This window comes from Eriocheir sinensis, unplaced genomic scaffold (assembly GCF_024679095.1).
Source record: "Eriocheir sinensis breed Jianghai 21 unplaced genomic scaffold, ASM2467909v1 Scaffold235, whole genome shotgun sequence".
NCBI lineage: Eukaryota > Metazoa > Arthropoda > Malacostraca > Decapoda > Varunidae > Eriocheir > Eriocheir sinensis.
The window spans coordinates 126,743-152,799 of record NW_026111538.1 but is presented as its reverse complement, the minus strand read 5'-3'; the positions used below and the strand labels follow the sequence as shown (position 1 = coordinate 152,799).

General features: G+C 43.0%; 1 protein-coding gene across 1 annotated transcript; it reads left to right on the top strand.

Moving 5' to 3' along the window:
• The first annotated feature begins 610 nt into the window (after positions 1-610).
• LOC126991061 (paramyosin-like) lies at positions 611-23,814 on the top strand. Its single transcript, XM_050849754.1, has 5 exons — positions 611-655; positions 4,571-4,684; positions 14,588-14,734; positions 18,540-18,769; positions 23,685-23,814. The coding sequence occupies exons 1-5, from the start codon at positions 626-628 to the stop codon at positions 23,812-23,814; spliced, it is 651 nt and encodes a 216-aa protein (XP_050705711.1). The 5' UTR covers positions 611-625.
• Positions 23,815-26,057: the final 2,243 nt, after the last annotated feature.

The window sequence follows — 26,057 nt, the reverse complement described above, 5'->3', positions numbered from 1 at the left end:
CCACGCGTGGTTAATTTTTTAGAACACACACTTTAAGAGGGGGGGCACAGCCCTCCTTGGTTAACAGGGTCGAGGGGCGAAGCCCTCGTTAGCAGGTCGTAAAGTTCGGTTGGAGTAGTTTAAATATGCTCCCCCACCCAAATACCCCGAGCTCACGCAGGTCCCCCAAGATCGTTGGGGGAAGGGGATTAATTCGGCTTTTTTTTTTTTTTTTAATTTTTTTTTTTTTACTATGATATATGGAGGCGTATTATCGTATTCTGGAGGCGCGGAGTCAATATCCACAATCACCTTGTATACTGGGAATACGAGCCTGTGAAGCAGATTCAAAATCCGGTCAGTAAGGATTCACGTGTTCGAACAGCTCGGGCAAGAGGTTCGAGAGCCTGCACTTCCTGCTGCAGGAAGTGCAGCAGGAATCCTGCACAAGCCGCAGTAGTGTTAAAGGCGCGGTGTTGGATGGATCCCAGCTAGCCGGTGGTTTTACTTGTGTCAGTGATAAACAATGAAGATACACTGTGTTTGGTGCCACGGACTCTACTTGGAGGACAGAAACCTTGCGATGAGGTGACAACCTACTAGAGAGAGGGCATGAGTGTGGTGAAGGTGGTTTATGTGAGCACAGATGGCCGCCGGTGCCACGCCAGATGGTGAGGTGAGCATCATTTGGTGGGTTCACGACGCTTCTCTCCCAAAACAAGCTTGGGGATCCACTGAGTGCGTGGTTTTCGTATGGGAAACACTAAATTTGTCGCAAACGCTTACTTTAGTGGTGGTGGGAGGAAAAATTCCCTAAATTTAGGGAGTTTTTATCCCCCCCCCCCACACTAAAAAAATACGCGAATGCGACGGATTTCGTGTCCCCCACCCGAAACCCCGCATTCCCACCAGGTCCCCAGGCTTGTATGGGGGGGAGGGGGGAGTATGGGCAAACACTAGAATTTTACTGAAGTTTCAAAGGATTTTGATGAATAGAAAAAAAATATATGAAAAAAATATTTTTACAATTTCAAAAAATTTCAATTCCATTCAGTTACTCACATACTTGGGATAAATTTTTACATAGATATAAAACTTGCAAGTGTTGAAACAAAAATAAAGAGCCAGATTTTTCAGTCTTTTATTTTTTTACGTTTTTTTTTTCCACTCATGTTTAACCTGGTACCAGCGACGGGCCAAATTTGTGGCTTTACCGTGTAGCAGCGACGGGCCAAATTTGTGGCTTTACCGTGTAGCAGCGACGGGCCAAATTTGTGGCTTTACCGTGTAGCAGCGACGGGCCAAATTTGTGGCTTTACCGTGTACCAGCGACGGGCCAAATTTGTGGCTTTACCGTGTAGCAGCAACGGGCCAAATTTGTGGCTTTACCGTGTACCAGCAACGGGCCAAATTTGTGGCTTTACCGTGTAGCAGCGACGGGCCAAATTTGTGGCTTTACCGTGTAGCAGCGACGGGCCAAATTTGTGGCTTTACCATGTACCAGCGATGGGCCAAATTTGTGGCTTTACCATGTAGCAGCGACGGGCCAAATTTGTGGCTTTACCGTGTACCAACGACGGGCCAAATTTGTGGCTTTACCGTGTACCAGTGACGTGCCAAATTTCTGGCTCTACCGTGTACCAGCAACGGGCCAAATTTCTGGCTTTACTGTGTAGCAGCGACAGGCCAAATTTGTGGCTTTACCGTGTACCACTGACGGGCCAAATTTGTGGCTTTACCGTGTACCACTGACAGGCCAGATTTGTGGCATTACCATGTAGCAGCGACGGGCCAAATTTGTGGCTTTACCATGTAGCAGCAACGGGCCAAATTTGTGGCTTTACCGTGTACCAGTGATGGGCAAAATTTGTGGCCTTACCATGTACCAATGACGGGCAAAATTTGTGGCTTTACCGTGTACACACGACGGGCCAAGTTTTTGCCATGTTATAAACCCCCCAAAATAGATGATACATAAACTGTCCACAAATGCGTTGATACATATTATGAAATGGTTTGCATGAGTGATGATTTTTTCTCATTTCTCTTGCTTAGAGGTGCAGCTACTGGGTTAAATGGTTCACTTTTTCGTGAAAAAAAAGAAAAGTCTATTGTCACTGTGCATTTAGTCCTCTTTAAAATGGTACCTAAAACATCAAAATTGGTTAATTTGTTACAGAGAAATAGGGAAAAATGTGAGGAAAACGGTTTTGAGAAAACAGCCTTTAAATTTTTTTTTTCCTCCTTTATTTCTAGCTCTCAGATTATTTTTTGTCACTCGCCAAAATTACATATTCTAAGTTTGCAAACATGTTTCTAAGTATATTCCTGATGCATGCTAGCTCTTGATATTGCACCTGGTCCCCCTTACAATGTAAGTAAAAAATAATGTTCGTGTTCGGGATTTCGGATATAACGGACAAGGTCATTGGTCAGAAATCCACGGGACCGACCGAGAACAGTTTTTGAACCACTCGCTCCCGGTAACTATGATAGCGTCTGCTGGCCACCTCGCCCTCCTCCCTTTATCTGTTGTCCCATCCTTCGGTTTCTGTAGTCTTTTTTTTTGCTCACCTGATGAAATATTTTCCTCCGTGGTTCCCATTCAAATGAAGAACGTATTTATATCACAAGAAAGTTTTATGCATCAATCCAGGACGTAAATGTAATGGAAAATGACCAGGTGTTTGTGAGTGTCAGTACTGATACAGCTTTTGGGGGTCGAGTGGGCTAAGCCCCCCAGTTAGGTAGGTTAGGTTAAATTATGTTTGGTTTGTTTAAATTTATTCGGCACTCGGTATGGGGTGCGGAAATACGCAGTGCGGGGTGGGTACATTGCGGCGGCGTGCGTGGTCCTATTTGCCGGCCGGTGTTTGTGTGTTATGCACCTGACTGGATGCCCTGCGCATTATAAATCAAGATCAAGAAGAAGATGAGAATTACCTCCTCGCAGAAATAAGTTGTTCTGCCGTCCTCCTCGAATGTCACTCGGGGGATACACGGCAGGAAAACATTAATTTGCCTGGTTTTGTTCTACTTTGTCCACTTGCGATCTTTGTGAGCGGCGAGTGAAATATAGAAACAGTAAACAAGTTGAACATCTCTCCCTGAGAGTTAGTTTGCGACGCAGCTGCAGGCCGCGGCGGGTGTACAACAGGCACTGAAAAGTCAATCAGTTAATGATTTGTGACAAACAGTTATCAGATTATTTCATAACACAACGAGAACTACCAAGAAAAGTTTCGTCTACCAGTGCGAGATTGGCGCAATTTTACTTATGCCCATAACAATACGGCCCCCTGCAGGCCCCACTGCCTACCTCAGTGCCCTGCAATCCATCGCCAAGTGCGGCTATATAGACAATCCGCAGACAACATACACAATAAGAAAAACATATACCGATGTTTATTATTAAGTTATTATTACTTTTTCTTCTTCTTCACTGCTCATAACGGACTTTCGGCATTAATGGACTAAGCTCCCCCCCAATTAGTCCATTATATCGAGGGTTTACTGTATATATATATATATATATATATATATATATATATATATATATATATATATATATATATATATATATATATATATATATATATATATATATATATATATATATATGTGTGTGTGTGTGTGTGAGCGAAGTAGAAGTGAGGTTGTAGATTTTGTATGCCCATATAGAGCGGGAATTGAATGTGAAAAAGAATGCAAAATAATTTTGAATGGTGAAGAAATGGAGGAGGTCAATGAGTTTAAGTACCTCGGATCAGTTCTGTGTAAGCATGGTGGTATGGAGGGAGAGATAAGAGAAAGGGCATTGCAAGGAAGAAGGGTGGCAGGGTCTTTGGGACGAATCATGAATGGCAGAAGTGTGAGCATGGAGGTAAAGAGGGATTTGAGAAATACAATAATAGTACCAACCCTCACATATGCAAGTGAAACGTGGGCCTGGAATGAAAGTCAGAGGTCTAGAGTGCAGGCAGTGGAAATGAGTTGTTTGAGGAGTGCTTGTGGTGTGAGTAGAATGGATGGAATGAGTAATGAAAGTGTGTACGAGCGTTTTGGAATGTGTCACGGGGGTGAAGGGAAGAAGTGTGGAGTGGTGGAAGAAGTGAAGCGACAGACTTTAAAGTGGTTTGGCCACATGGAGCGAATGGAGGAGAGTAAGATGACCAAAAGGTGTATGTGAGTGAGAGAGAGGAGGAATGCTAGAGGACGACCTCCAGTGAAATGGAGATAGGGTGCAAGAGTACGTTAGGGAGAGGGGGGAAAGATCTTTGAGGGACTTTGAGCAGGCAAGGAGGGAGTGTCTGGATAGAGAAAGTTGGAAGCTCTTCTGGTGTGGCCATCCCCTGGTGGGAGCTCCTAGGAGCAGGCGTCGATGAAATGATGATGATCTGTGTCTGCAGTCACACACGTTTACGGTAGACGAGATACAAGTTTTGTAGGAATGGAATCCACGATGGGTTGATGGAAACCCAACCCCTTCATAGGCAAGCTTTCACAAGTATTGCCTTTTCTGTCCATTCATTACTTCCCTTTGTGTGTTCTGTTCTCCACACTGTTAACTGACTGGCCTTCCCCTTGCCAGGTGGGTGCCCTCGCTGAGCAGCGGGACAAGATGAGGGCCAAGCTACACAAGATGAAGCAGCAGATCCATGAGAGGAGGATGGAGAACGAAAAGAATCAGCTGGCGAAGGAAGAGGTAGGACTGAGTCAAAGCCTTTCCCCACATTTACTTCTAGCATATTGCACGCTGCCGCCCTCACTGAACATACCCACCGGCCACTAGAGGGCAGGTGTGTGCGTAGTTACGTAGTTGTATTTACACAGTTGTACACGAGGCTACACAAGGATACGAGGAAACTACAAGGAGCCAGCTGGTCTACACTTGGCAGCCCCTGAGGATGGGTTATTCTCCAAAGCCCTTCCCATCCATAGCTACATTTGATCTTCATTTAACCCTTTCAGCGCTATGTTGTCGCAGCGATGCTGAGCGGTCCGTGTTGGTGGAGCTAAATCACCGCCTTGAGAATTGATCTGTGTTGAATCTCCCACTCACAATATACGTCCCAACACTATTCCACACTCCACTGTAACTTTAGTCTGAATGGTTCATGTCTTATAGTGGGTCGTCCTTGCCCGCACCACCACCTACACAACCACACCTCACACAACAAACAGCTGCATGCCGCGTGTCACCAGAACAGGGTGCATTGCGTCTTGCCTAGTTGGCTGTCACAACCTCCAAGTGACAGGAGAATAACATACTAAACTATACATAATATTATAGGGACAGTGGTATTGGTATGCTGGATTTCCCTCCCAAGGTGCATGACTTTACATTTTCTTTTTGAATTGTAGCAGCCACTTGTTGCTCCACTCCTGTAGCTTGGTGATGTCTTCTGGTGGGAAATACACATCCAGGGGCTGAAACTTAAGAAATAAATCCCAGACTTTTCACGGTTTCTCTTGGTAATGCAGTGATTTCAGGGTCGAAGGTCAGAGCTCACCCACACCCAGCTCCCTTTCACAGTTAGAGCGGTCAAGAACTGTTATTTAACGTGTAACTGCTTAGAGGGTTATTTATACCACACTTAGAGGTTGGATTTGTTTGTGTTGAGCTGCACCATCCTTTTGTTGGTCCACTTGACAAGCCATTTCGTTGATGTACAAGATAGTTAGTAGATGACTCAGGACTAACCTCTGTGGGATGCCACTAGTAATGCAAGTCCAGTATAGTTTATCCCATCTAGTCACTAAGTCTAATCTAGTCACCTTGATCCTTATCCTGTATCCCAAGGCCTTCTAGGTTACTTAAGTCTTTGGTGAGTCACTTTGTCAAATGCTTTACTAATATCAAGGTATGATATCATAATTTTGTTTTGTTTTAGTGTTGTTAAGGAAGCCAAGTTTCTTGACATATTTTACACATCTAAACTTTGTCAATTTGTATTTGTCTGTGTGTGTGTGTGTATTTACCTAGTTGTATTTACCTAGTTGTAGTTTTACAGGGCCTGGGCATTATGCTCGTGTGGTCCCGTCTCCGTGTCTGCATTTATCCAACTTATCTTTAAAGCTTTGCACACTCCTCGCTGATACTATATCCTCGCTCAGACTGTTCTAAACCTCTACATTTCCTTGCGGGAAGCTATACTTCTTTGTGTCTCTCAAGCATCTCCCCTTTCTCAATTTTTTACTGTGTCCTCTTGTATTTCTGCTTATGTTTCCTTCTGTTAGTAGCAGTTCTTCATTATCTACTTCATCTATTTTGTTTAACCCCTTCCCCAACAATTTTTTTGTTAAAAACGTTTCTTTTTCAGATTATTTTTTATTTATTTTGGTTCTATATAGTATTTTTGATGCTGGTTATGAAAACAGTTTGTAATTATTTTTTCTTCCCATTTTTGTGGTTAACTTTTTATTTTGAGAATACCTTTGTCGGCAAAAACGAGTCAACTCGTCTTCCTATAAACCATATTTTTTTACCATATTTTCTTAATTTTTCTCAAAATTTTATTACCAAATGTAAAGAGAAATGAAAACCTATTTTATTTTTAATTTTTATTACAATTGTTACCAAATATCTAGCAGTAATTATAATATGCATAATAAATGAAATTCCTTTTTCCGGCATTTTATTATGAACAAAATCAATTGAAAACTGTAAGTTGTTAGCAAAAAAATAAAACAAATGAATTTTATTTCCACATATAAAAGAATAGTATTTCCTCAGAAAGTTTCTAGATGAAATTATTTAGAATGGTACTTTTCAAAGCATGGCACAACACATAGAGCTACTTGGCAAACTTTACACATGTAGCGTGACTCTTTCCTGACTTGTTTCCCTCTATGGTCACGCTTCAGACTGCATACAACACATTTTCTTGTTGGATTTTTCTTTTTTTCTGTTGGTGGAACTTCCATTGGAAAATGTCCTCCTGGCGTATGCCGCAAACTTCCTGGTGATGTCGAGGGTCTACCTGGTGATCTTCTTGGTGGTAAAGCAGGTCCATACTTGCCAAATATGTATCGTATAATTTCCAAACGAAACTTCAGGTGTGTTAGGCTTTTTTTTCCTGACTGAGTGAATGCTTCTTGATGCAGGATGAAAGCATTCCATAATCAAATATCGATAAAATGTAAGAAAACTGTCTTGTAATATTTCTTACCCCGTTTCCCTGGAATGGGATAATCTACCAGTTGTTGGTCCACCTTGTCAACTCCTCCCATTGTATGATTGTATTCACATACAACTTTGGGTTTCTTCACAGGCCCTTGTCTTGTCTCAATGTCATGCATGGCTGGGTTGTGAATGGTTGATAGCATTGAAACATCCTTTTGTCTTTCCAACGAAGAGTCATTACCTTGCCTCTCTGAAATGCTGCAACTTCTCCTTCAGTTTTTTTCTTTTCAGTTCTTCTGGCACTTCTTTTCGATTCATACGTAGAGTTCCATAAGTATCAGTCTGGTTCATAACTAGAGCATCAGCTAATTGTGGACTAGTGTAATAGTTATCCACAGTAACACAATAACCTTTCCCAAATAAGGGCTTCATCAAAGATAAAACAACACGCGAACTCACAGGATATGCATCATACTCTGGATCAAACTGTGTTCCTTTGCCAACATAAATGGTCATGTTGTACATATATCCAGTCTTTGACTCACACAACATGAAATATTTCACTCCAAACCTCCTCCTTTTCAGTGGAATGTACTGTACCCATCCTAACCTTCCTTTGAACAACATAAGGCTCTCATCTATACATACATCTTGCCTAGGGGTGTAACACTTCCCAAAGTTCTCACACAATGTCATGAATACATCATAAATCTTATACAATTTTGGGTTGGGGTGAGTTTGTGCATCATGAGTTTCATTATCTACAAAATGAAGATATTGCTTTATCTTACTGTACCGTTTCATAGTCATTAGCTGCCGAAAAATTGGTCTTTCAAGCAGTTCATCATGTGACCAGTTCATTTCTTTTTCTGGCATTTTCACAACACCCCCAAGCATTTTCATGGCAAAAAATACAAAAAGTTCAGCCTCTGTTACAGGGCGCCACAAAGAATCATCTTGCCCAGTTTGTTCAGCAAAACGATTAGTCTCTACCAGTACAGAGTCAATAATCCTTTTATCAATAAAAAGACTGAAGAATTCAAATGGACTCAGTTCTGCTGGGTTTTCATCAACCTTTATTCCAGGATTTCCTGTGAAATGAAAACTTTGTGGTGGTGCATTCATACGATACTCTGACAACTCGAGGCTTCTCCAAGCTCTCCCCTACCCCCCCTACTACTCCTTACTTGTCGAGAAATAGTCATTGTCTGATGAACTGGCAGAGTTATCAGAAGTATTCAAGCTTCTGAGGGAAGGTTCATATTCACTATCTTCCGTTGAACTAGACATTTGGGGTGTAACACTTGAAAATGCTACAAAAAAATGAATGCAAATGTGGATGCAAACAACACCCATCCGACGACAATGGCTGTCGGAGCAAGTCTAGTAACAATGTCCTTGAAATCCCACAGCTCTACCCTATCGCCTCTGCCAGGCGTACGATTTGACGAGAATACTCGTTTCACACGTAGAATGGCTTACAAAGGCTTAAAATCGACGAGTATATACGTATGTAGCTGGTTTTTGAAGGTAAAGTTTTAGACGAGTATACTCGTCGACGACTGAAAAAAGAACATTTTGTGAAAACGTGTATACACGTTTCTGCCGGGGAAGGGGTTAATAATTTATAAATTTGGATTAGGTCTCCCCTTTCTCTTCTTTGTTCCAGTGTTGTTAAGTTCATTTCCTTCAACCTTTCCTCGTATATTAATCCCTCCAACTCTGGGACCATTTTTGATGCCATCCTCTGTATTCTTTCTAGTTTCTTTATATGCTTCTTCTTATGGGGGGACCACACTACCTCTGCATATTCTAATTTTGGTCTAATCATGGTAGTGATTAGCCTTCTCATCATGTCCTTGTCCATGTAGCTAAATGCTACTCCAATATTTCTCACCAAGTTATATGTGTCTCTAAAGATCCGATTTATATGACTCTCTGGTTGATTATCATCCCTCATCACTACTCCCAGGTCTCTCTCTTCATGCACTTTTTTTAATGTTTCACCATTTCCCATTTTGTATATCCAGATTGGTCTTGTTTCACTTTTACCCATTTCCATAACATGACATTTTTCACATTAAATTCCATCTCCCAATCCATACTCCATTTCCAAATTTTGTATAGGTCTTCTTGCAATATTTCACAATCTTCTTTGTTTCTTATATGTTTTTGTAATTTAGCGTCGTCAGCAAACAGGTTTATGTAGCTATTAACTCCTTCAGCCATGTCATTTACATATACCAGGAAGATTATCGGTGCTAATACTGAACCCTGTGGTACTCCGCTTTCTACATTTCTCCATTCTGATTTTATGTCCTTGACCACAGTTCTCATCTCCTTCCCATTAGGTAGCTTGCCATCCATTTTTCATATTTCCTTTCAATCCTCCTTTATTTTCCAGTTTCCATAATAGTCTTGTATGTGGAACTTTGTCAAAGGCCTTTTTCAAATCTAGATAAATACAATCAACCCATCCATCCCTTTCCTGTGTTCTGTCTGTCACTCTTGAGTAAAACTGAGTAAGTTTGTAACACATGATCGGCCTTTTGAAATCCATATTGTTTGCTGGTAATTAACTTATGCTCTTCTAGAAATTTAGTCCACTGCTTCTTTATTATTTTCTCACATATTTTGCACAAAACACTTGTCAGGGATATGGGTCTGTAGTTTGAAGGTTCATCTTTCCTTCCACTTTTATATATAGGGACCACTTCAGCCCTTCTCCACTCATTGGGCACCGTACCTGTTGCTACTGAGCATCTAATGATGTCGTATATTGGAACAATTAATTCATCTCTACATTTTTAAAATATACCCAGAAACTCCATCCGGTCCTACTGCTTTTCCCTCTTCTAGTTCTCCCAGTAATTTATGGATCTCTTCTTTGTTTACCATAATCTCTTCCATATGAACTTCTATTTTATTCTCTTGTGGCGCAATAAATATTGTTTCTTTGGTAAAGACTTGCTGGAATTTTCTATTTAATAACTCTGCCATAACTTTAGGGTCATTGACTTCCACATTCCGTCTCTCAGTCTTTCTATTGTTTCTTTCGGTTTAGTCTTCCCATTTATAAATCTGTAAAACAACTTGGGCTGTTCTTTGCATTTTTCCACAATATCCTTCTCATATCCCTTTTTCTTCTTCTTTCCTTATTTTCACATATTCATTTCTCGCCATTCTGAAGTCTTCTTTGTTTCTTTGATTCTTCCTTCTTTTAGTCTTTTCCATGCTTTGTCCCTTTTTCTTTTGCATTTGCACATTTGGCATTAAACCAGTCCTTCCTACCCTTAACTTTGGGTCTGTATACGGTACATATTTTTGACACCAGTGTTATAGGCTTCCATAAAGATATCATACTTTTCTTGTACTTTATTTTTCTCAGTAACTCATCCCATTCCACTTTCTCGTAAAACTTCCGAAGGTTTTCCATGTCTGTCTTAATATAGTTTAGACTGTTTGATTTGTAGGATTCATCCTCTTTAGTAACATCCACTTCTGTATGAATCTCTATTATTACATGATCACTCTTGCCCAGTGGACATCCATACCTTAGTTCATCCTTGATGTATATTCCTTTGTTAGTACTAGGTCCAGTCTTGCCGGTTCATCGTCACTTCTATATCTTGTATGTTCATTCACTCTTTGTATCATAAGATTCTCCATCATCAGTCTTAGGAATCTATCTCCCATGCCTTATCTCCACTATTACTCTCGAATGTCTCCCAGTCAATCTCTTTACAATTGAAGTCACCAACTAGCATAACTGTTTTGTCTTCCTTTAGCATTTTGCTTAAACTCCGTATAGTGTCATTGATCTCAGTGTCGTGCTCTTCCTTACACCATGAGTTTGTTCTGGGTGGTACATATGCGGTTATAATTGTCAACCTTTCCTTGTTTTGGTTTCCACATTTACTTTCGCAATTTCAGCTTTACCTTCACCGTATTCTACCGCTTTCACTGCTAACTCCTTTTTGTCATTATCATCCACCTCCCCTTTGCCCATTCTATCTTTCCTCCATATATCATAGTTTTATTTATCTCTAATTTAATAGCTTCGTTCAGTTTGGTTTCCGTTAAGCATACGATCATTGGTTCTTTCTCCTTTATGAAATCTTGCAGTTCCAATTTACTAGTTATTAATCCATCTACATTTGTATACATCACTCTTAAACATTTACTCTTATCTATCTTTTCTAACTTTCGTTCTTCTTTATCCTCTCTCTTGTGTACCACTTTCTGACTCGGTCCCCTACTATTCTCCAAAAAAATATCTCCTTTTCTTCCACAGATCTTTCATTATTCTTCTCCTTCGCCTCTGCTAGTAGTTCGTTCCATTTCCTTCTTTCTTCTTCATTTCTATTTTCTTTATATATATATCCTTGCAATCTTCTGTTTCCTTTAATTTAGTTGTTCTGTACAAAATATCCTCAGCCGCCTTCTGTGATCTTAACTTTATTTTTATTGGCCTGGTCTTTCCTTCTGTGTATGGACCCATCCTGTGGATTTCCTCCACCTCTTCCTCAATACTTTGTTGCTCGTCATCATTTAAATTTTTTAGTAGGTCCTTAATTGATTTCAATTCCTCTTTATCTCTTTTGGGCTTATATGTGATCGTCTTTTCCTTCAAACCAAATACTATCACACTCTTCTTCTTGTCTGCAACTTCCCTGACTAGTTCTTCATTTTTCTTTATTACCTTAACCACTTCCTTTTCTACATCTTCCTTATCTTCTTTCATTTGTTGCTCGATTACCTCTCTAAGATTCACGTTTGCTTTCTCACTCTCCACTTTCCAGGTCTTCATTTCACCCAATACCTCCTCCCTGACTCTTTTCTCCATCAGTGTGTGTGTGTGTGTGTGTTTGTGTGTGTGTGTGCATCAATGTGTGTGTGTGTGTGTGTGTGTGTGTGTGTGCATCAGTGTGTGTAAGTGTGTATTTACCTAGTTGTAATTTTACAGGGCCTGAGCTACACTCGTGTGGTCCCGTCTCCATATCTGTACTTGTCCAATTTTTCCTTAAAGTTGTGCATCAGTGTGTGTGTAAATAATAATAATAATAATAGTAATAATAATAATAAACAGTTTATTTAGATGGTTTTCAGTCAAAGGCTGAAAATTTACATGATATTTACATCTATTGTTTTTAGCCTGACATCTATTGTTTGTAAGTTAATGGAGACTATCATTCGCGACAATATGGTGAAATTCTTCAAAGAAAGTAATATAATAAATAATTCGCAACATGGCTTCCGTAGTAAACGTTCGTGTTTGACTAACTTACTTGATTTTTTTCACTATATTTTGAGGTGTTCGATGAAAGCAGATCAGTGGATATCATATATCTGGATTTTCAAAGGCATTTGATAAGGTCCCCACCAACGATTGCTCAGCAAACTACTGGCACGGTATCTCGGGTAACATTCACAATTGGCTTGCGGACTGGCTCTCTGAGCGGAAACAGAGAGTAGTTCTAAACGGTGTTACATCTACCTGGCTCGATGTCAAAAGCGGCGTACCTCAAGGATCAGTGCTTGGTCCCATGCTCTTCTTAATTTATGTTAATGATATCGATGATGGGCTCACTTGCAAAGTATCAAAATTTGCGGATGACACAAAAATCGCTAGTAAAGTAACTACGACACTCAACGAAGAAGCATTACAATCAGATCCAGATCGACTTGCACGTTGGGCCAATCAATGGGACATGAAATTTAACGTTGACAAATATAAAGTGTTGCACATCGGAAAAAATAACAATCGCGTTCGGTACGTAATGAATGGCCAACAACTTTCTGCAGTACGTAAAGAAAAGGATCTTGGAATCACTATATCAAGCGATTAAAGCCCGGTCAGCATTGTTCAGAGTTAGTTAAAACTGCAAACAAATTGGTTGGCTTCATCGGACAGTCTTTAATAATAAATCAGAAAAAGTAATATTAAACTGTATAATTCGTTGGTTCGACCCGTCTAGAGTACTGTACAGTTTGGTCTCCTACTACAGAAAAGACATAGAAAAGTTGGAATGGGTCCAACGAAGAGTAACAAAGATGATTCCTAGGTTGAGAAATTTGTCATATGAACAAAGGCTTCAAGAAGTAAATTTATTCAGCCTATCAAAACGAAGAATGCGAGGCGATCTAATAGAAGTGTTTAAAATGTTTAAAGGATTCAGTGATATTAATGCGGAAGATTACTTTACAATTGATCGATCAAATAGAACAAGAAGAAATCACAATTTGAAGATAAGTGGTAAAGATTCTCGTCGCACGAAGCTAAACACTTCTTCTTCAATCGAGTTGTTAATGTTTGGAACTCTCTACCTTGTGATGTCGTTGATAGTACAACAGTTACGGCCTTCAAGAATAGATTAGACAAGTGTTTTGAATCCAACCAGCAACTAAGATATTACTCATTGTCGTAATAACGTTAAGTTCTTTCGAATACTGGTGTCTTTGTCCACTTTTATCGCCCGGTTAGTGGTAGCAGTAATGGTAGTTCTTTCCTCTTTCCTACATAAATTCCATGCAGTTTTCCATGCTGCATGGTTCTTTTCCTTTCCTGCCAGCTTTGGCTGGAGGGATGGGGTGGGGAGGAGCCTTCTCCTTTGCGGTCCTTCATCTGCCACCTTTGATTAGATAGTTAGTGTAGCTTGTCACAAACAACTTGTAAGGACCAGCAGGTCTGCTGTTGTTTGTTCTTCCTTTGTGTTCCTTTGTGTAAATGCATTTGTGTACATAAAATGTAAATATAAATTCTATAATATAATATAATACTTGCTGTTTAGTATGTTTACAATGGTGGGGATGGGGCTCTTCCTGTACCTTTCCGTCCTTGCACGGATAGATATCAGTAAGTTGCTGTGTCTAACTGCATGGCGAGAGGGAGGCGCAGTGTCTGGCAGCAGGTCACGGTGGTGCGGGTGATTCAGGAGCTGTTCCGCACACTTCTGGAGGAGGTGCTGGTAGCGGTCCTTAAGTGTGGGCAGGTGTAGGGTGTCGAGGGCCCAGGATGAGCCTACACTCATGCCTCTGCACCCTCTCAAGCTGGCGGCGCTGGGTGCTGTTGAGGGAAGGAAACCAGGCTGGGGAAGGGTAAGTGAGCTTGGGGAGGATGAAGGTGTTACAGACTCCCGCCAGCTCACGCGTGGGAGTCCCCAGTGACTTAAACTGCCTCAGAAGGTAGAGTTGACAGGAGGCTGAAGCGATGGTGTGGCTGTCGTGCTCCTTCCAGGTCAAGCGGTTGTCAATGGTGACACCGAGGAGCTTGGTTGTCTCCACCACCTGCGCATCACTGTGTGTGTGTGTGTGTGTGTGTGTGTGTGTGTGTGTGTGTGTGTGTGTGTGTGTGTTTCCTCTTCTTCACCCAACCAGTATCATAACAAACTACATTTCCGGTCCAGCAGTACCGCCTTTCATTACCCATTGGCCTCCTGCTCCTCTGATGCCTGAGTACTACAACCTGACCCTTTCCTGCAGGACATGAGGAGAGTTGAAGCCAAGACGGAGGAGCTGCAGAGGTGCCAGGAGGAGAAGCTAGCTCTGAAGGCCCAGCTTGATGCACTGGGACTCTCTCTGGCCAAGCTGGACATAGCCATAAAGGACACTGAGCTCAGGACCATGGAGGTTTGTCTGAGGGAATCTTGTCTTGTCACCGAGCGAGGATATCAGAACCACGAGCGAGTCTTCTGTAATCACATATGAGTCTTATAATCACATTCTTCTAGAGTCACAAGTGAGTTCTGTAATAACTAATGAGTTTTATAATTGGGAATGACTTCTATAGTGCCCTTGAGCTGCCTCCTGTGCTGTAAGAAAAACAATGGATTGACACACTTACCGATGTCGTAGACCCACACTTATTTTGGGCTGGCGTGGACTTTAGAGTAACTTGCATGTGTGTTTTCTTTAAGGTTGTATCAGTGACATCTCAAGCAATGGACGTCTTTCTCTTTTGATTTTGCGGCGCCCTTGTCCTTAAGCCGCGAATTTTGATAAATCAACCGCTTTGGTGCGAATCGCCCTAACTCCCTTATTTCTGGGGCTTCAGAAAAGTTATTGGTATCACTTGACGGCAAAATGCAAGGGCTATATTTTATAATTAGCAACTGGGCTTAAAAAATTGACTCAAAAGGGTAAAAAATCGAATAAACTCGCAAAAAACAACAAAAAAAAATGTACTTTTGAGTTCCCAACCTTGAAACCCACTCATTTTTTGAGAATTTCAAAAAAGTTATTTAACAAATGATTTAGCCCTGCCAATGTGCTTTCCAAAATGGTGAACGTTTCCCTGCTCCCAGTAGTTTGGTCGCTAGAGCTCCAAACGTAAACCTTGATCCACACCCACCATCACCACCCTGTTGATGCGTCACTGGTCGCCACCGCCGGCTTGATCCTCGTTATACCGGCGGTACTAGGCACGCATCCAGCACCCCGTCACCTTACTGCACCCACACCTCACTGCCACCTGTCGTCCTCGTCCATGTAGCTATCCAGTCTACTCTTAAAACAAACTATCGTCCCTGCACTAACTATGTGATTGCTGAGTCTGTTCCATTCCCCCACCACCCTATTACTAAACCAATGCTTGCCTATATCTCTCCTAAATCTATACTTTTCTAATTTAAATCCATTACTGCAGTTCTATCCTTCTGGCGAATTCTCAGAACTTTACTTATATCGCCTTTGTTGTAAACCGTGAACCATTTGAAGACTTCTATCAGATCTCCCCGCACTCTTCGTCTCTCTAGTGAATGTAAGTTTAGATGTTTCAGCCTATTTTGATATGGGAGATTCCTCAGCCCCTGAATCATCTTGGTCATCCTCCTCTGAACTGATTCTAGCAAGTTGATGTCCATTCTGTAGAGGCAGCTCCTTTGACCCTAAGCTCCCGTGTATCTAACCCCACCTAATATCGCTGTCCATGAATTTATCTAGTCTATTTTTGAATGTGACAATTGTATTGGCACTCACCACGTGACTGCTAAGCCTATTCCACTCATCCACCACCCTGTTTGTAAACCAATTTTTGCCTGTGTCCCTGTTGAATCTGAATTTATCCAGTTTAAATCCATTACTTCGTGTCCTACCCGGTTCTCTTACCAACAAAACCTTATGAATGTCTCCCTTATTAAAGCCCTTCATCCATTTATAAACCTCGATCATGTCTCCACGCACCCTTCGCCTTTCTAGAGAATGCAAGTTTAACTGTTTGAGTCTTTCCTCGTATGGCAAGTTTCTCAACCCCTGAATCATCTTAGTCATCCTCCTCTGCACCGATTCTAACATTTTGATATCCATTCTATAGTAAGGTGACCAGAACTGAACTGCATAGTCAAGATGAGGTCTAACTTATGCTAAATATAGTTTGAGGAAGACTTCGGGGCTTCTGTTGCTTACGCTCCTTGAAATAAATCCCAGTACCCTATTAGCTCGATTTCTAGCTTGAATGCATTGTGCCCTTGGACGGAGATCAGAGCTCACTAAGACCCTAAATCCTCTCGCGCCCAGACCTGCTTATGAGAGTGTCATTTAAGCAATAGTCATGTGAAGGGTTGTTCCTACCTACACTCAGAATACTGCACTTCCCTACATTGAACTCCATCTGCCATTTATCCGCCCAGTCATACAATCTGTTGCGTTCACCCTTGAGAATACTAGCGTCCTGATCCGACTCAATTACTCTACCGATCTTGGTATCATCTGCAAATTTACTAACATCACTACTAATTCCTGTATCTAAGTCATTGATATAAATAATAAACAAAAGTGGACCTAATACCGAACCTTGTGGGACCCCACTGTAACACATCCCCAGTCAGATCTTTTACCATTGATTTGCACTCTTGCTTCCTATTGCTAAGCCACGCCTTGACCCAGTTCAAAACTTTACCCTACTCCGTGATGGCAAATGAAAGCTCTTTTAATACAGATTAATAATCAGAAAAGAAAAATTGAAACATTAAATAAATAAAAAGTTATAAGCAAAAACTAAGGTGTGTCCAAATCGCTGTGAAAGGGACGAAAAACAGACTATTTTGTGACGGCTCAACGACAAACTTAGAATGGAGCTATCAAAACATCCTTCAAGCTGGTCAGACTACATTGTCAAGAGGGGCTACATGCTCAATTACAGCCTTCTAGAGGCAATAGCAAGGCCACACTAGACAAAAACGGCAAAATGCCTGGAGTTCGTCAAAATCGCTCTCGACAAGGTTTATGTTTTGAGCTCTAGCGACGAAACTACTGGGAGTAGGGATTTGTTATGCACTATTTTGGAAAGCACATTGGCGGGGCTAAATCATTTGTTAAATAAGTTTTGTGAAATTCTCAAAAAATGGGTACTCAATGGGAACTCAAAGACTTTTTTATCGTTTTTTTGCAAATTTATTCGATTTTCGACACTTTTGAGTCAATTTTTGAGCCCAGTCGCTAATTATAGAATACAGCCCTTGCATTTTGACAACAATTGATACTAATATCTTTTCTGTTGCCCCAGAAATAAGGGAGTTATGGCGATTCGCACCAAAGCGGTTGATTTTTCAAAATTCGCGGCTTAAGGACAAGGCTGGAGCAAGTGTCTGTTCCATATGTATAAGTTTCACTGCTTTTATGTATGATGCTCCACTTGACAGTTTATTTATTTATTTATTTTTTATTTTTTTATTTTTTTTCCCTACAGCAAAGGTGACAGCTCAAGGGCATAAGAAAAAGAAAACAATAATGAAAAAAAAAAAGCCCGCTACCTACTGCTCCTAAAAAGAGTACAGAGGAGTGGCCGAAAGATAGGTCAATTTCGGGAGGAAAGGTGTCCTGATACCCTCCTCTTGAAAGAGTTCAAGTCGTAGGCAGGAGGAAATACAGATGAAGGAAGGTTGTTCCAGAGTTTACCAGCGTGAGGGATGAAAGAGTGAAGATGCTGGTTAACTCTTGCATGTCTCCAGCTCTGTCAACTCTCTCCCTCCATTACTTGTCCATTGATCCATTGCACCCTTGATGTCCTCTCCATATACACACTTGACAAAGTCATCCTCTTTCAGTCACACCAGGCATCTCAACCATCTCAGAATGCCTTGCTTCACCCATCAACCACTCCGGGGGCTTTGCGGTACAGTGGTTAGCACACTCGGCTCACAACCGAGAGGGCCCGGGTTCAATTCCCAGGCGGAGTGGAAAAATATGGGCAGCTTTTCCAATACCCTGCGCCCCTGTCCACCCAGCAGTGAATGGGTACCAGGTATTAATCGGGGGTTGTGTCCCATCTCCTGGGATCTGTTCCCTCTCTTATAATTCCTTCCCCTTCTGTCTCTCTCCGGCACATGACCACAGATGTTGCGCCAACTAAACCAAACTTTTCAACTTTTCCATCAACCACTCAATTTACCATAAGCCAGAAATTTGTCCCCAAGGCATGATGTCCCTTGTTCACCAGGCTGGCAGTGAGAAGCAGAGGCTGGAGGGCCTTGTGATCCAGGCCAGCGAGGAACAGGAGATCAAGAAGAGGGACGAGAAGTTGGCAGTGCTCAAGGAGGACAACCAGAAGAAGAAGGATCATCTGGCCCAGCTGCAGCAGAGAGCCAGCTTCATCAATACAACCAAGGAGAAACTGGACAAGCTCATAGCAATGCTGCAAGAGATCCAGCAGGAAAAGTCAAAGGAGAAGTAAGTGAGGTCTAGATTTACAATTGTTTGTTTCATTTGCTTTGTTTTCAGATTTCCCTTCTCTGCCAGAATGGGAAGAATGGAGTCGTCCTTCTCTTTTTCTTTTATCGCATCACTGGATAGAGGACGATGGCATTTATGAACCTTCTCCAGGTAGTTGTGTCCATTGCATTGCCCTTTGCTGCTCTCATTCCTTGTACCTCCCTCTGAAGTCCTTGCCTCTGCTGTGCTCTGCCCAGCCATCCTCTTCCCTCAACAGCTGCTTCCTGCCCCTTGTTGTAGCCTCCTTGTCTCCTCTCACCACAACAAACTCATTCAGAATCAGAGTAAAAACCATTAAACTAATAGTCATTCACTCATGGCTTCCAGACTTTTACTCCTAGTTGTTTATGCAGGGAGGGGAGGAAAAGAGGCTGATAAGGTTATGAAAATGAACCTCCCTAATGTCCTTGCAGTCAGGGAGAAGAATTGTGTTTATAAATTCAGAATAAATTTCAGAATCTACATGATGAGGATGAAGGATGTACAGAGGAAGCAAATGGTATGCTGACTAAACTATACTGGAAGCAGCACTAGAAATAGGAACACTATGACCTGCCCAGGCAAGACTGTTAGAGGCTTAGACAGAGCTATGGTGCAGAGCTGGCTGGCTGCAGCAGGGCACTCCTGGGACTGGCTCAGACAGACAACCAGGATGGATTGGATGATGGAATATGATGGAGCTTTAACATGTACTTCATACTCTAACATATTTCAAACTAATGTATAGTGAATATAAAGGTGCATATTCATATAATTACAGAAGACCCCCGCCGTTCACGGGTATTTGGTTCCGCGAGATTCCCGTGATCCGTGAATCCGCGATTGACGGGACTATAATCAAATATCAAATTTTATCTCAATTGAATAAAAAAAAAAAAAGGATTTCTAAGGCATTTCTAAGCATTGTTATATAGTTTTACATACACATAAATCACAAATTAAATATGGGCTAATAATTTAACACTGGTTGGTTGTGGGTTAATGGCTCGGGTAGGTCGCTCGCCCTTAACCCTATCCTTGCTAAGCGCTTGCAACGAGACTATCCCCCCAGGCGCACTCAGGCGCCCCAGCTGGGGAAGGGGATCTCTTTTAATTGCTGTATCTCAAAAACTATTCATCACAGCTACAAAACAAAAACACCATTGGAAAGAGGAGGCCAAAATCTATAAGATTCGGTTATGTAAGCCTCTCCTGCAAATGTACAGGCATGTTCAGGGGGTGTTTTTGCTGTGTGTGACTGGTGCTCGGAGGGAGCTTTCAGCACTGCCAGCAAGTGACGCTAGTGCTCACTCTTTTAACCTCTGTATCTCAAAAACTATTCATCACAGCTAAAAAACAAAAACACCATTGGAAAGAGGAGGCCAAGCTCTATACGATTCAGTAATGTAAGCCTCTCCTGTGAAAGTACAGGCACGTTCCGGGGGTGTTGCCTGTGAAGACAAACATTTATATGTGCGCGACGGTCAGCCGTAAGGCAACTACTGAGTAGATCTCTTGGTGATGGGGTGCTGGCAGGGCAGTATTGCCAACTGCAAAATTTACAACTATTTGGTCAAAATATCAGTCATGTGATAGGTGAAGCTATGCAAAAATGTAGCTATATTGGTCAACAACATCCACCAGTTGCTCATCCATTGATTTTGAGCGCTTTTTTTGCGCTAGGCTGATATGATTTTCCACCAAATTTCATAGAAAACCCACTGAATTGGCAATGCTGTGGGGTGAGAAATGGTGTTGGAACACACTCATATGCGGGAAATTTGAGTGCGACTGGATCTCGCAGCGAGCATTTAGCAACAAAAGGGTTAATGGTTTGCTTTGCCTCGTGCATGAGCGAGCGCTGGACGAGACATGCATGCACACATGCACCGTGTGGCATGGGTAAACGGCCTTCATGGCTCGCTTTGCCTGGTGACTGCTGGGCGAGGCATACACCGTGTTGAGTAAACGGCAGGGGTAGCTCGCTCGCCCTTAATGGTTCACTTTGCCTCTTCAGTTGAGCGTTGGATGAGGCCCTCAGTCATGAATCGTGTGGCGGGCAAACAGTGGGGGTAACGCGCCAGCACCTAATGGCTTGCTTTGCCTCGTGAGCGCTGGACGAGGCACGCACCGTGTGGCGGGTAATCGGCGGGGGTAGCTCGCTCGCCCGCTTGTCGGTGCGTGTGAGACCTTAGTGTGGGTAAACAGTGCGGGTAGGTCGCTCGCTTGCAATGTTTGAGCTGAGCGCTACAGACTGCGTGTATGTGAGTTTTCATCCGTGTTCGGCGGGGGGTGTTGCAAATACCCCACCCGCGTATAAGCGAATCCGTGAATGGTGAGGCCGTGAATGGTGGGGGGCTTCTGTATATTAATTTGTGTGAATTAGAAAAAATCTTATTTGAATAAAAAATATAGATTTTCTTATTTAAAAAAAAAAAAAATCACCAGACAGACCAAACGGTGAAGGACAGAAGAGAATGACTGAGCCCCAAGTTTGCCGAGGTAAAGGTCATCGTGCACCAAACACCTGAAAGGCTGCACAAGGTGTTACTTTACCCTTGACTTTCCAAGCCACTCCGACTCACTGCTCATAACTGAACACCCGTTTGGAAACTGCAAAGAAAAGCGTGTTTTGATTTCTCTGTGTCGGTGCCCATTTCCATCCCAGGAGTCAGTGCCGCCGGGACTTTCAGATCATCACAGTATCTTCTCCAGGCTCCTCAGACACTGCCAGTTTATCAGCCATCTTGAAAATAAGGATAATTTTTTGGTGGGCTGTGCAGTGGCTGCCCTGGCCAGGGTCACACCTAAGGTAGTGGAGCTGTAGCTGGCATGCCAGCCACACCACAGGGAGACTTGATGAAGGGGCTTACCACAAGTAAGTGTTTTTGGTAAATAGCAGGTCAGCACCATCTTGGCAGTGGGCATGAATAACCAGTAGCAAGAAAGGAAGGAGATAAAACAAGAATTTCAATTCAAGGAGACTTTTACAGATTTTACAGCCATTTATTGAGTAAATGTGATTGAAAGTTCCAGAACCAGGTTAGATAAGTTTATGGGCAGGGGCCACAGATGACAGGAATTGGATTGAAATAGCCGGGTAATTGGAACAGACATTACAGCGATTCATTTAGTTAAAACATGGTTGAAAGTACCAGAACAAGATTGGATAAATTCGTGGATGTGGGCCACCGATGGCAGCGATTGGTTTGAAACAGCTTTCTTTGAATTAGGTGCTTCATTTTAACATCTCCGTGGTGCAGTGGTTACTGTGCCTAACTATGAATCTGTGGGCCAGGGTTCAAATGGCAGGCACACAAGGCACCCAGCTGTTCATTCTCTCTTTCGGGCTGGTGGATAAATGGGTACCTGGGGAAACCTGGGGAAGGTAAACTTGTATGTCATGCTGACCCTGTGTCTTCTGTTTGTGTTCTCACCCACCTCAGGCTCAAGGGCCACTTGTACAGAGATGAGAACCGTGGCCATGCACAGCTGATGCTCCCAACTTTATTATCCTTAGCCTCCCACAGTCATGTTTTTGATCAGCCTTGTGACAGGCCCAGTAAGAATAAGATGAAGCGTGTGTAAATATTTACCTCAGTGTACCCTGGCAGGGACATCCAGGCAGCCATCCAGAAGAGGGTCTCCCAAGTCACCGAACTTCAGGAGGAGATCAAGGACCAAGAACAGAGTAATCTGTAATTAACTCAGCAGCTCACAGCCTCAGAAACCAAGCTGCAACACATCCACCAGGCGTGGGACCTCAAGCAGGACAGCCTCAACAAAGAGATCAAGGAGCAGAAACAGTAAGCCTTTATGAAGTTTTCAGTATACAAACCATTTTCCTTTTGCATCTATTTCTCTGACACTTTCCCTCACACAGCCACCCCTGAATGGAGCGCCGTGGCAGAAGAGGCTCCTCCAGGCTTCTCGTCTTGGCAGGCCCTCTCACCACACACATATCTTTTGCCAACCAACCAACTCACTCTCTCTCTAACTTTTCTATTTCCCTGTGTATCTCCTCTACACTTCCCCTTGGAGGTATGATGCGGTTGTTCCACTTGAATCTTTACTTCCATACTGGTCACTTCTCTTTCCTCATGAATTGAGATGCCTTTTCCTTACCTCCTTTGTCTCTTCAATCCTTTAACACGTCCGCTGCGATTGGCACGGATTTGGCTTTCACTGGTAGCCTGGTAACCCATACTCCCAGGTCTTTCCCTGCCTCTGTGGTGGATAGTGGAGTGTTTCCCATGTGGTATCGGTGTGGATATCCCTCCCAAGGTGCAGGAATACATTCTTCTATATTAAATTGTAGCAGCCACTCTTTGTTCCATTTCTGTATCCTGGTGATGTCTTCTGGCAGGAAGTCCACAGTCAAGGGGTTGAGAAGTGCTCCGTTGCTCTTTGCTGTACAAGTTTCAGTTGTTACTCTCAAATCTTTTTCCAGAGGAGCATTTTGTCCTCCAGATAGGTTTCACCTTCCTGCCAAAAGCAAAGAGCGATGAAGAATTGCACCATTTTATTCCTCGTCATGGCCCGGTGATCCCGTTATTCACTCATGTCTGTGTAAGGTGTAGCAAGTGTTAAGAAAGAACATAAGATTGTCATTTAAGCAATAGTTATGAGGGGTTGTTACCTACACTCAGAATACTGCACTTCCCTACATTGAACTCCATCTGCCATTTATTCGCCCAGTCATACAATCTGTTTAGTTCACCTGGAGAATACTAGCGTCCTGATCCGACTCAATTACTCTACCGATCCTGGTATCATCTGCAAACTTACTGACATATTTCTCACGATGGCCCGCTGATCATACTGAGGCACCACGGATGTCGGGTGTCCAGTACCCACTCACTGTTGCATAAGGTGAGGCAAGTCTTTTCTGCAGGGTTCTCGAGGACCTGGAGCGCAACCAGACGGAGCAGGACATTGTGTGCAAGGAAGTGAGTGATGACGTGGCTGACCTGGACGGGCAGATCAGACAGTCCATGGAGGAGATCCGAACACCAACATCATGATAAAGAACAACTACAAGCTTATCCTCGATGCTGTATGTACCATTTTACTTATTAATACATTAACTCAAATTCCACTGGTCAGGAAATTCATTGTCATGCTTTATGCAAACAAGGAATGGAGGCGTAAGGGACAGAGTCAACTTTGCTCTAGTTTGCACTGGGAAAGTCAAGATACACACCACAGGATGAACAAGAAATATAATGCAAGGGAAAAGTGACCTAGTATGTGGTGTGCCAAGGATGAGTTTTCCTTCGCAACTTGTATCTTGTTCTGCCTGAGATGTGTAGCCTTGCCTCTCCTCGTGCAGACTAGATAGAACTGTCTTTGTCCTCCCAGCGCCTCAGTGATAATGTGTAGCCTACCTTTTCTCATACAAACTAGGAAAAATTGCCTCTGTCCTTCAAGCGCCTCAGTGATACCCCCCAAGACAAGTGTAGCCCGCCTCTCCTCGTGCAGACTAGATAGAACTGTCTTTGTCCCCCTAATGCTGCAGCTGTAACCCCCAAGACAGAAACATAGCCTGCCTCTCCTTGTGCAGACTAGATATAATTAGCTCTGTCCTTCAAGTGCCTCAGTGATACCCCCCAAGACAGAAGTGTAGCCTGCCTTTCCTTGTTCAAACTAGATAGAATTGGCTTTGTCCTTCTAACACCACAGCTGTAACCCCCAAGACAAAAGTGTAGCCTGTCTTTCCTTGTGCAAACTAGATAGAATTGGCTTTGTCCAAGTGCCTCAGTGATACCCCCCAAGACAGAAACATAGCCTGCCTTTCCTTGTTCAAACTACATATAATTGGCTTTGTCCCTCTTATGCCACAGCTGTAATCCCCCAAGACAGAAACATAGCCTGCCTTTCCTTGTTCAAACTACATATAATTGGTTTTGTCCCCCTAATGCCACAGCTATAATCCCATAAGACAGGCATCTGAAACTTTAAAAAGTGTTGATCTCTGGCGGACTCTCTGCGTGGGTGCCTGGAACATCCTGATCCCTCTGGAGGATCAGCGACTGCCTCATTTGTCAGCTTGATTATATCATTTTTTACAGCAACGGAGGGAGCTCAAGGAAGGGCAAAAATTAAAACTGGAACAAAAAAAAATAGACGAGGCTAGATGATGATCCAACGCAGGAAAACAGAACAAGAACCCAGAAGAGACGTCAATTTTGGGTGGAACACAACTCGGGAGGCTGAGAGTGAACATAGTGGGGCTCTGAGATGAGGAGACCTGGTGAGGGAGAGATCAGTAGTGGGCCACAGCGATGGTGCCTGTCTCAAGAGAGTAGCTGTGGCCATTTCTCGCTGACTGCAGTCCTCTGTTGTTGGGGATTATGAGTGTGTGATGCTGGTGATGTTGAAGCACTCCCTGGCCTTCATATCTCTTATTGCAGTGTACACCCCTACTGAGATGTGTGGACTTTAGGAGAAAGAGATGTTCTACGCCAAGCTTGACTCTGTAGTTGACCAGTGCCCCCGACACAACACACTCATTGTCGTGCGTGACTTTAATGCAGTTACTGGCACAGAGAGAGATGGCTGTGTGATATGTGTTGGTCCCCACGGCTCTTGTACCAGAAACATCAACATTTCACTCCTTCTGAGCTTTGCAAAACCCAGAAGGCTGAGGATTACTGGTTCCTGAGATGCGAGCCTTGCCGCTGGTCTTGGAGCAGCAATACTAGTGGTGTGGCAAAGGAGATCTTTTGAGCCAGTACATTGTGAGGCACTCTGGGACATGTACGGATGCATGGGATTCCTGCATGGATTACTGACCTGATGACTGGCCTTTACCCTGGGACTGAGAGTGCTGTGATGTGTGTGGGGGAGATGTCTCTGGCTTCTTCCCTGTTATTCCAGGAGTGAGGCAGGGCTGTATCCTTGCTCCATCACTTTTCAACACTTGCATTGACTGAGTATTAGGCCAAAGTTGTTGATCAAAATCATTGTAGAGCATCTGTAGGTGACATCAAGGTCACTGATCTTGTTTTTGCTGACGATCCTGCACTCCTTGCAGAGTTGCTGGAGGTCCTGGTGACGGCTCTCAAAGTGCTGCATGAGGAGGTGAAGCCTCTGGGACTGAAGGCCTCCTGGGCCAAGACCAAAGTTCAGCCATTTGGAGGCTTGCTGGGTGACACAGCTCAGTCTTTTTTTGCGTCCTATTGCACCATTAGGCTTTTTCAATGGTGGGGGCTGATGTTCGGCCCAGCCCGTTGAGGGGTGCCCTGGGTGGAGGGGTGCCCTGGGT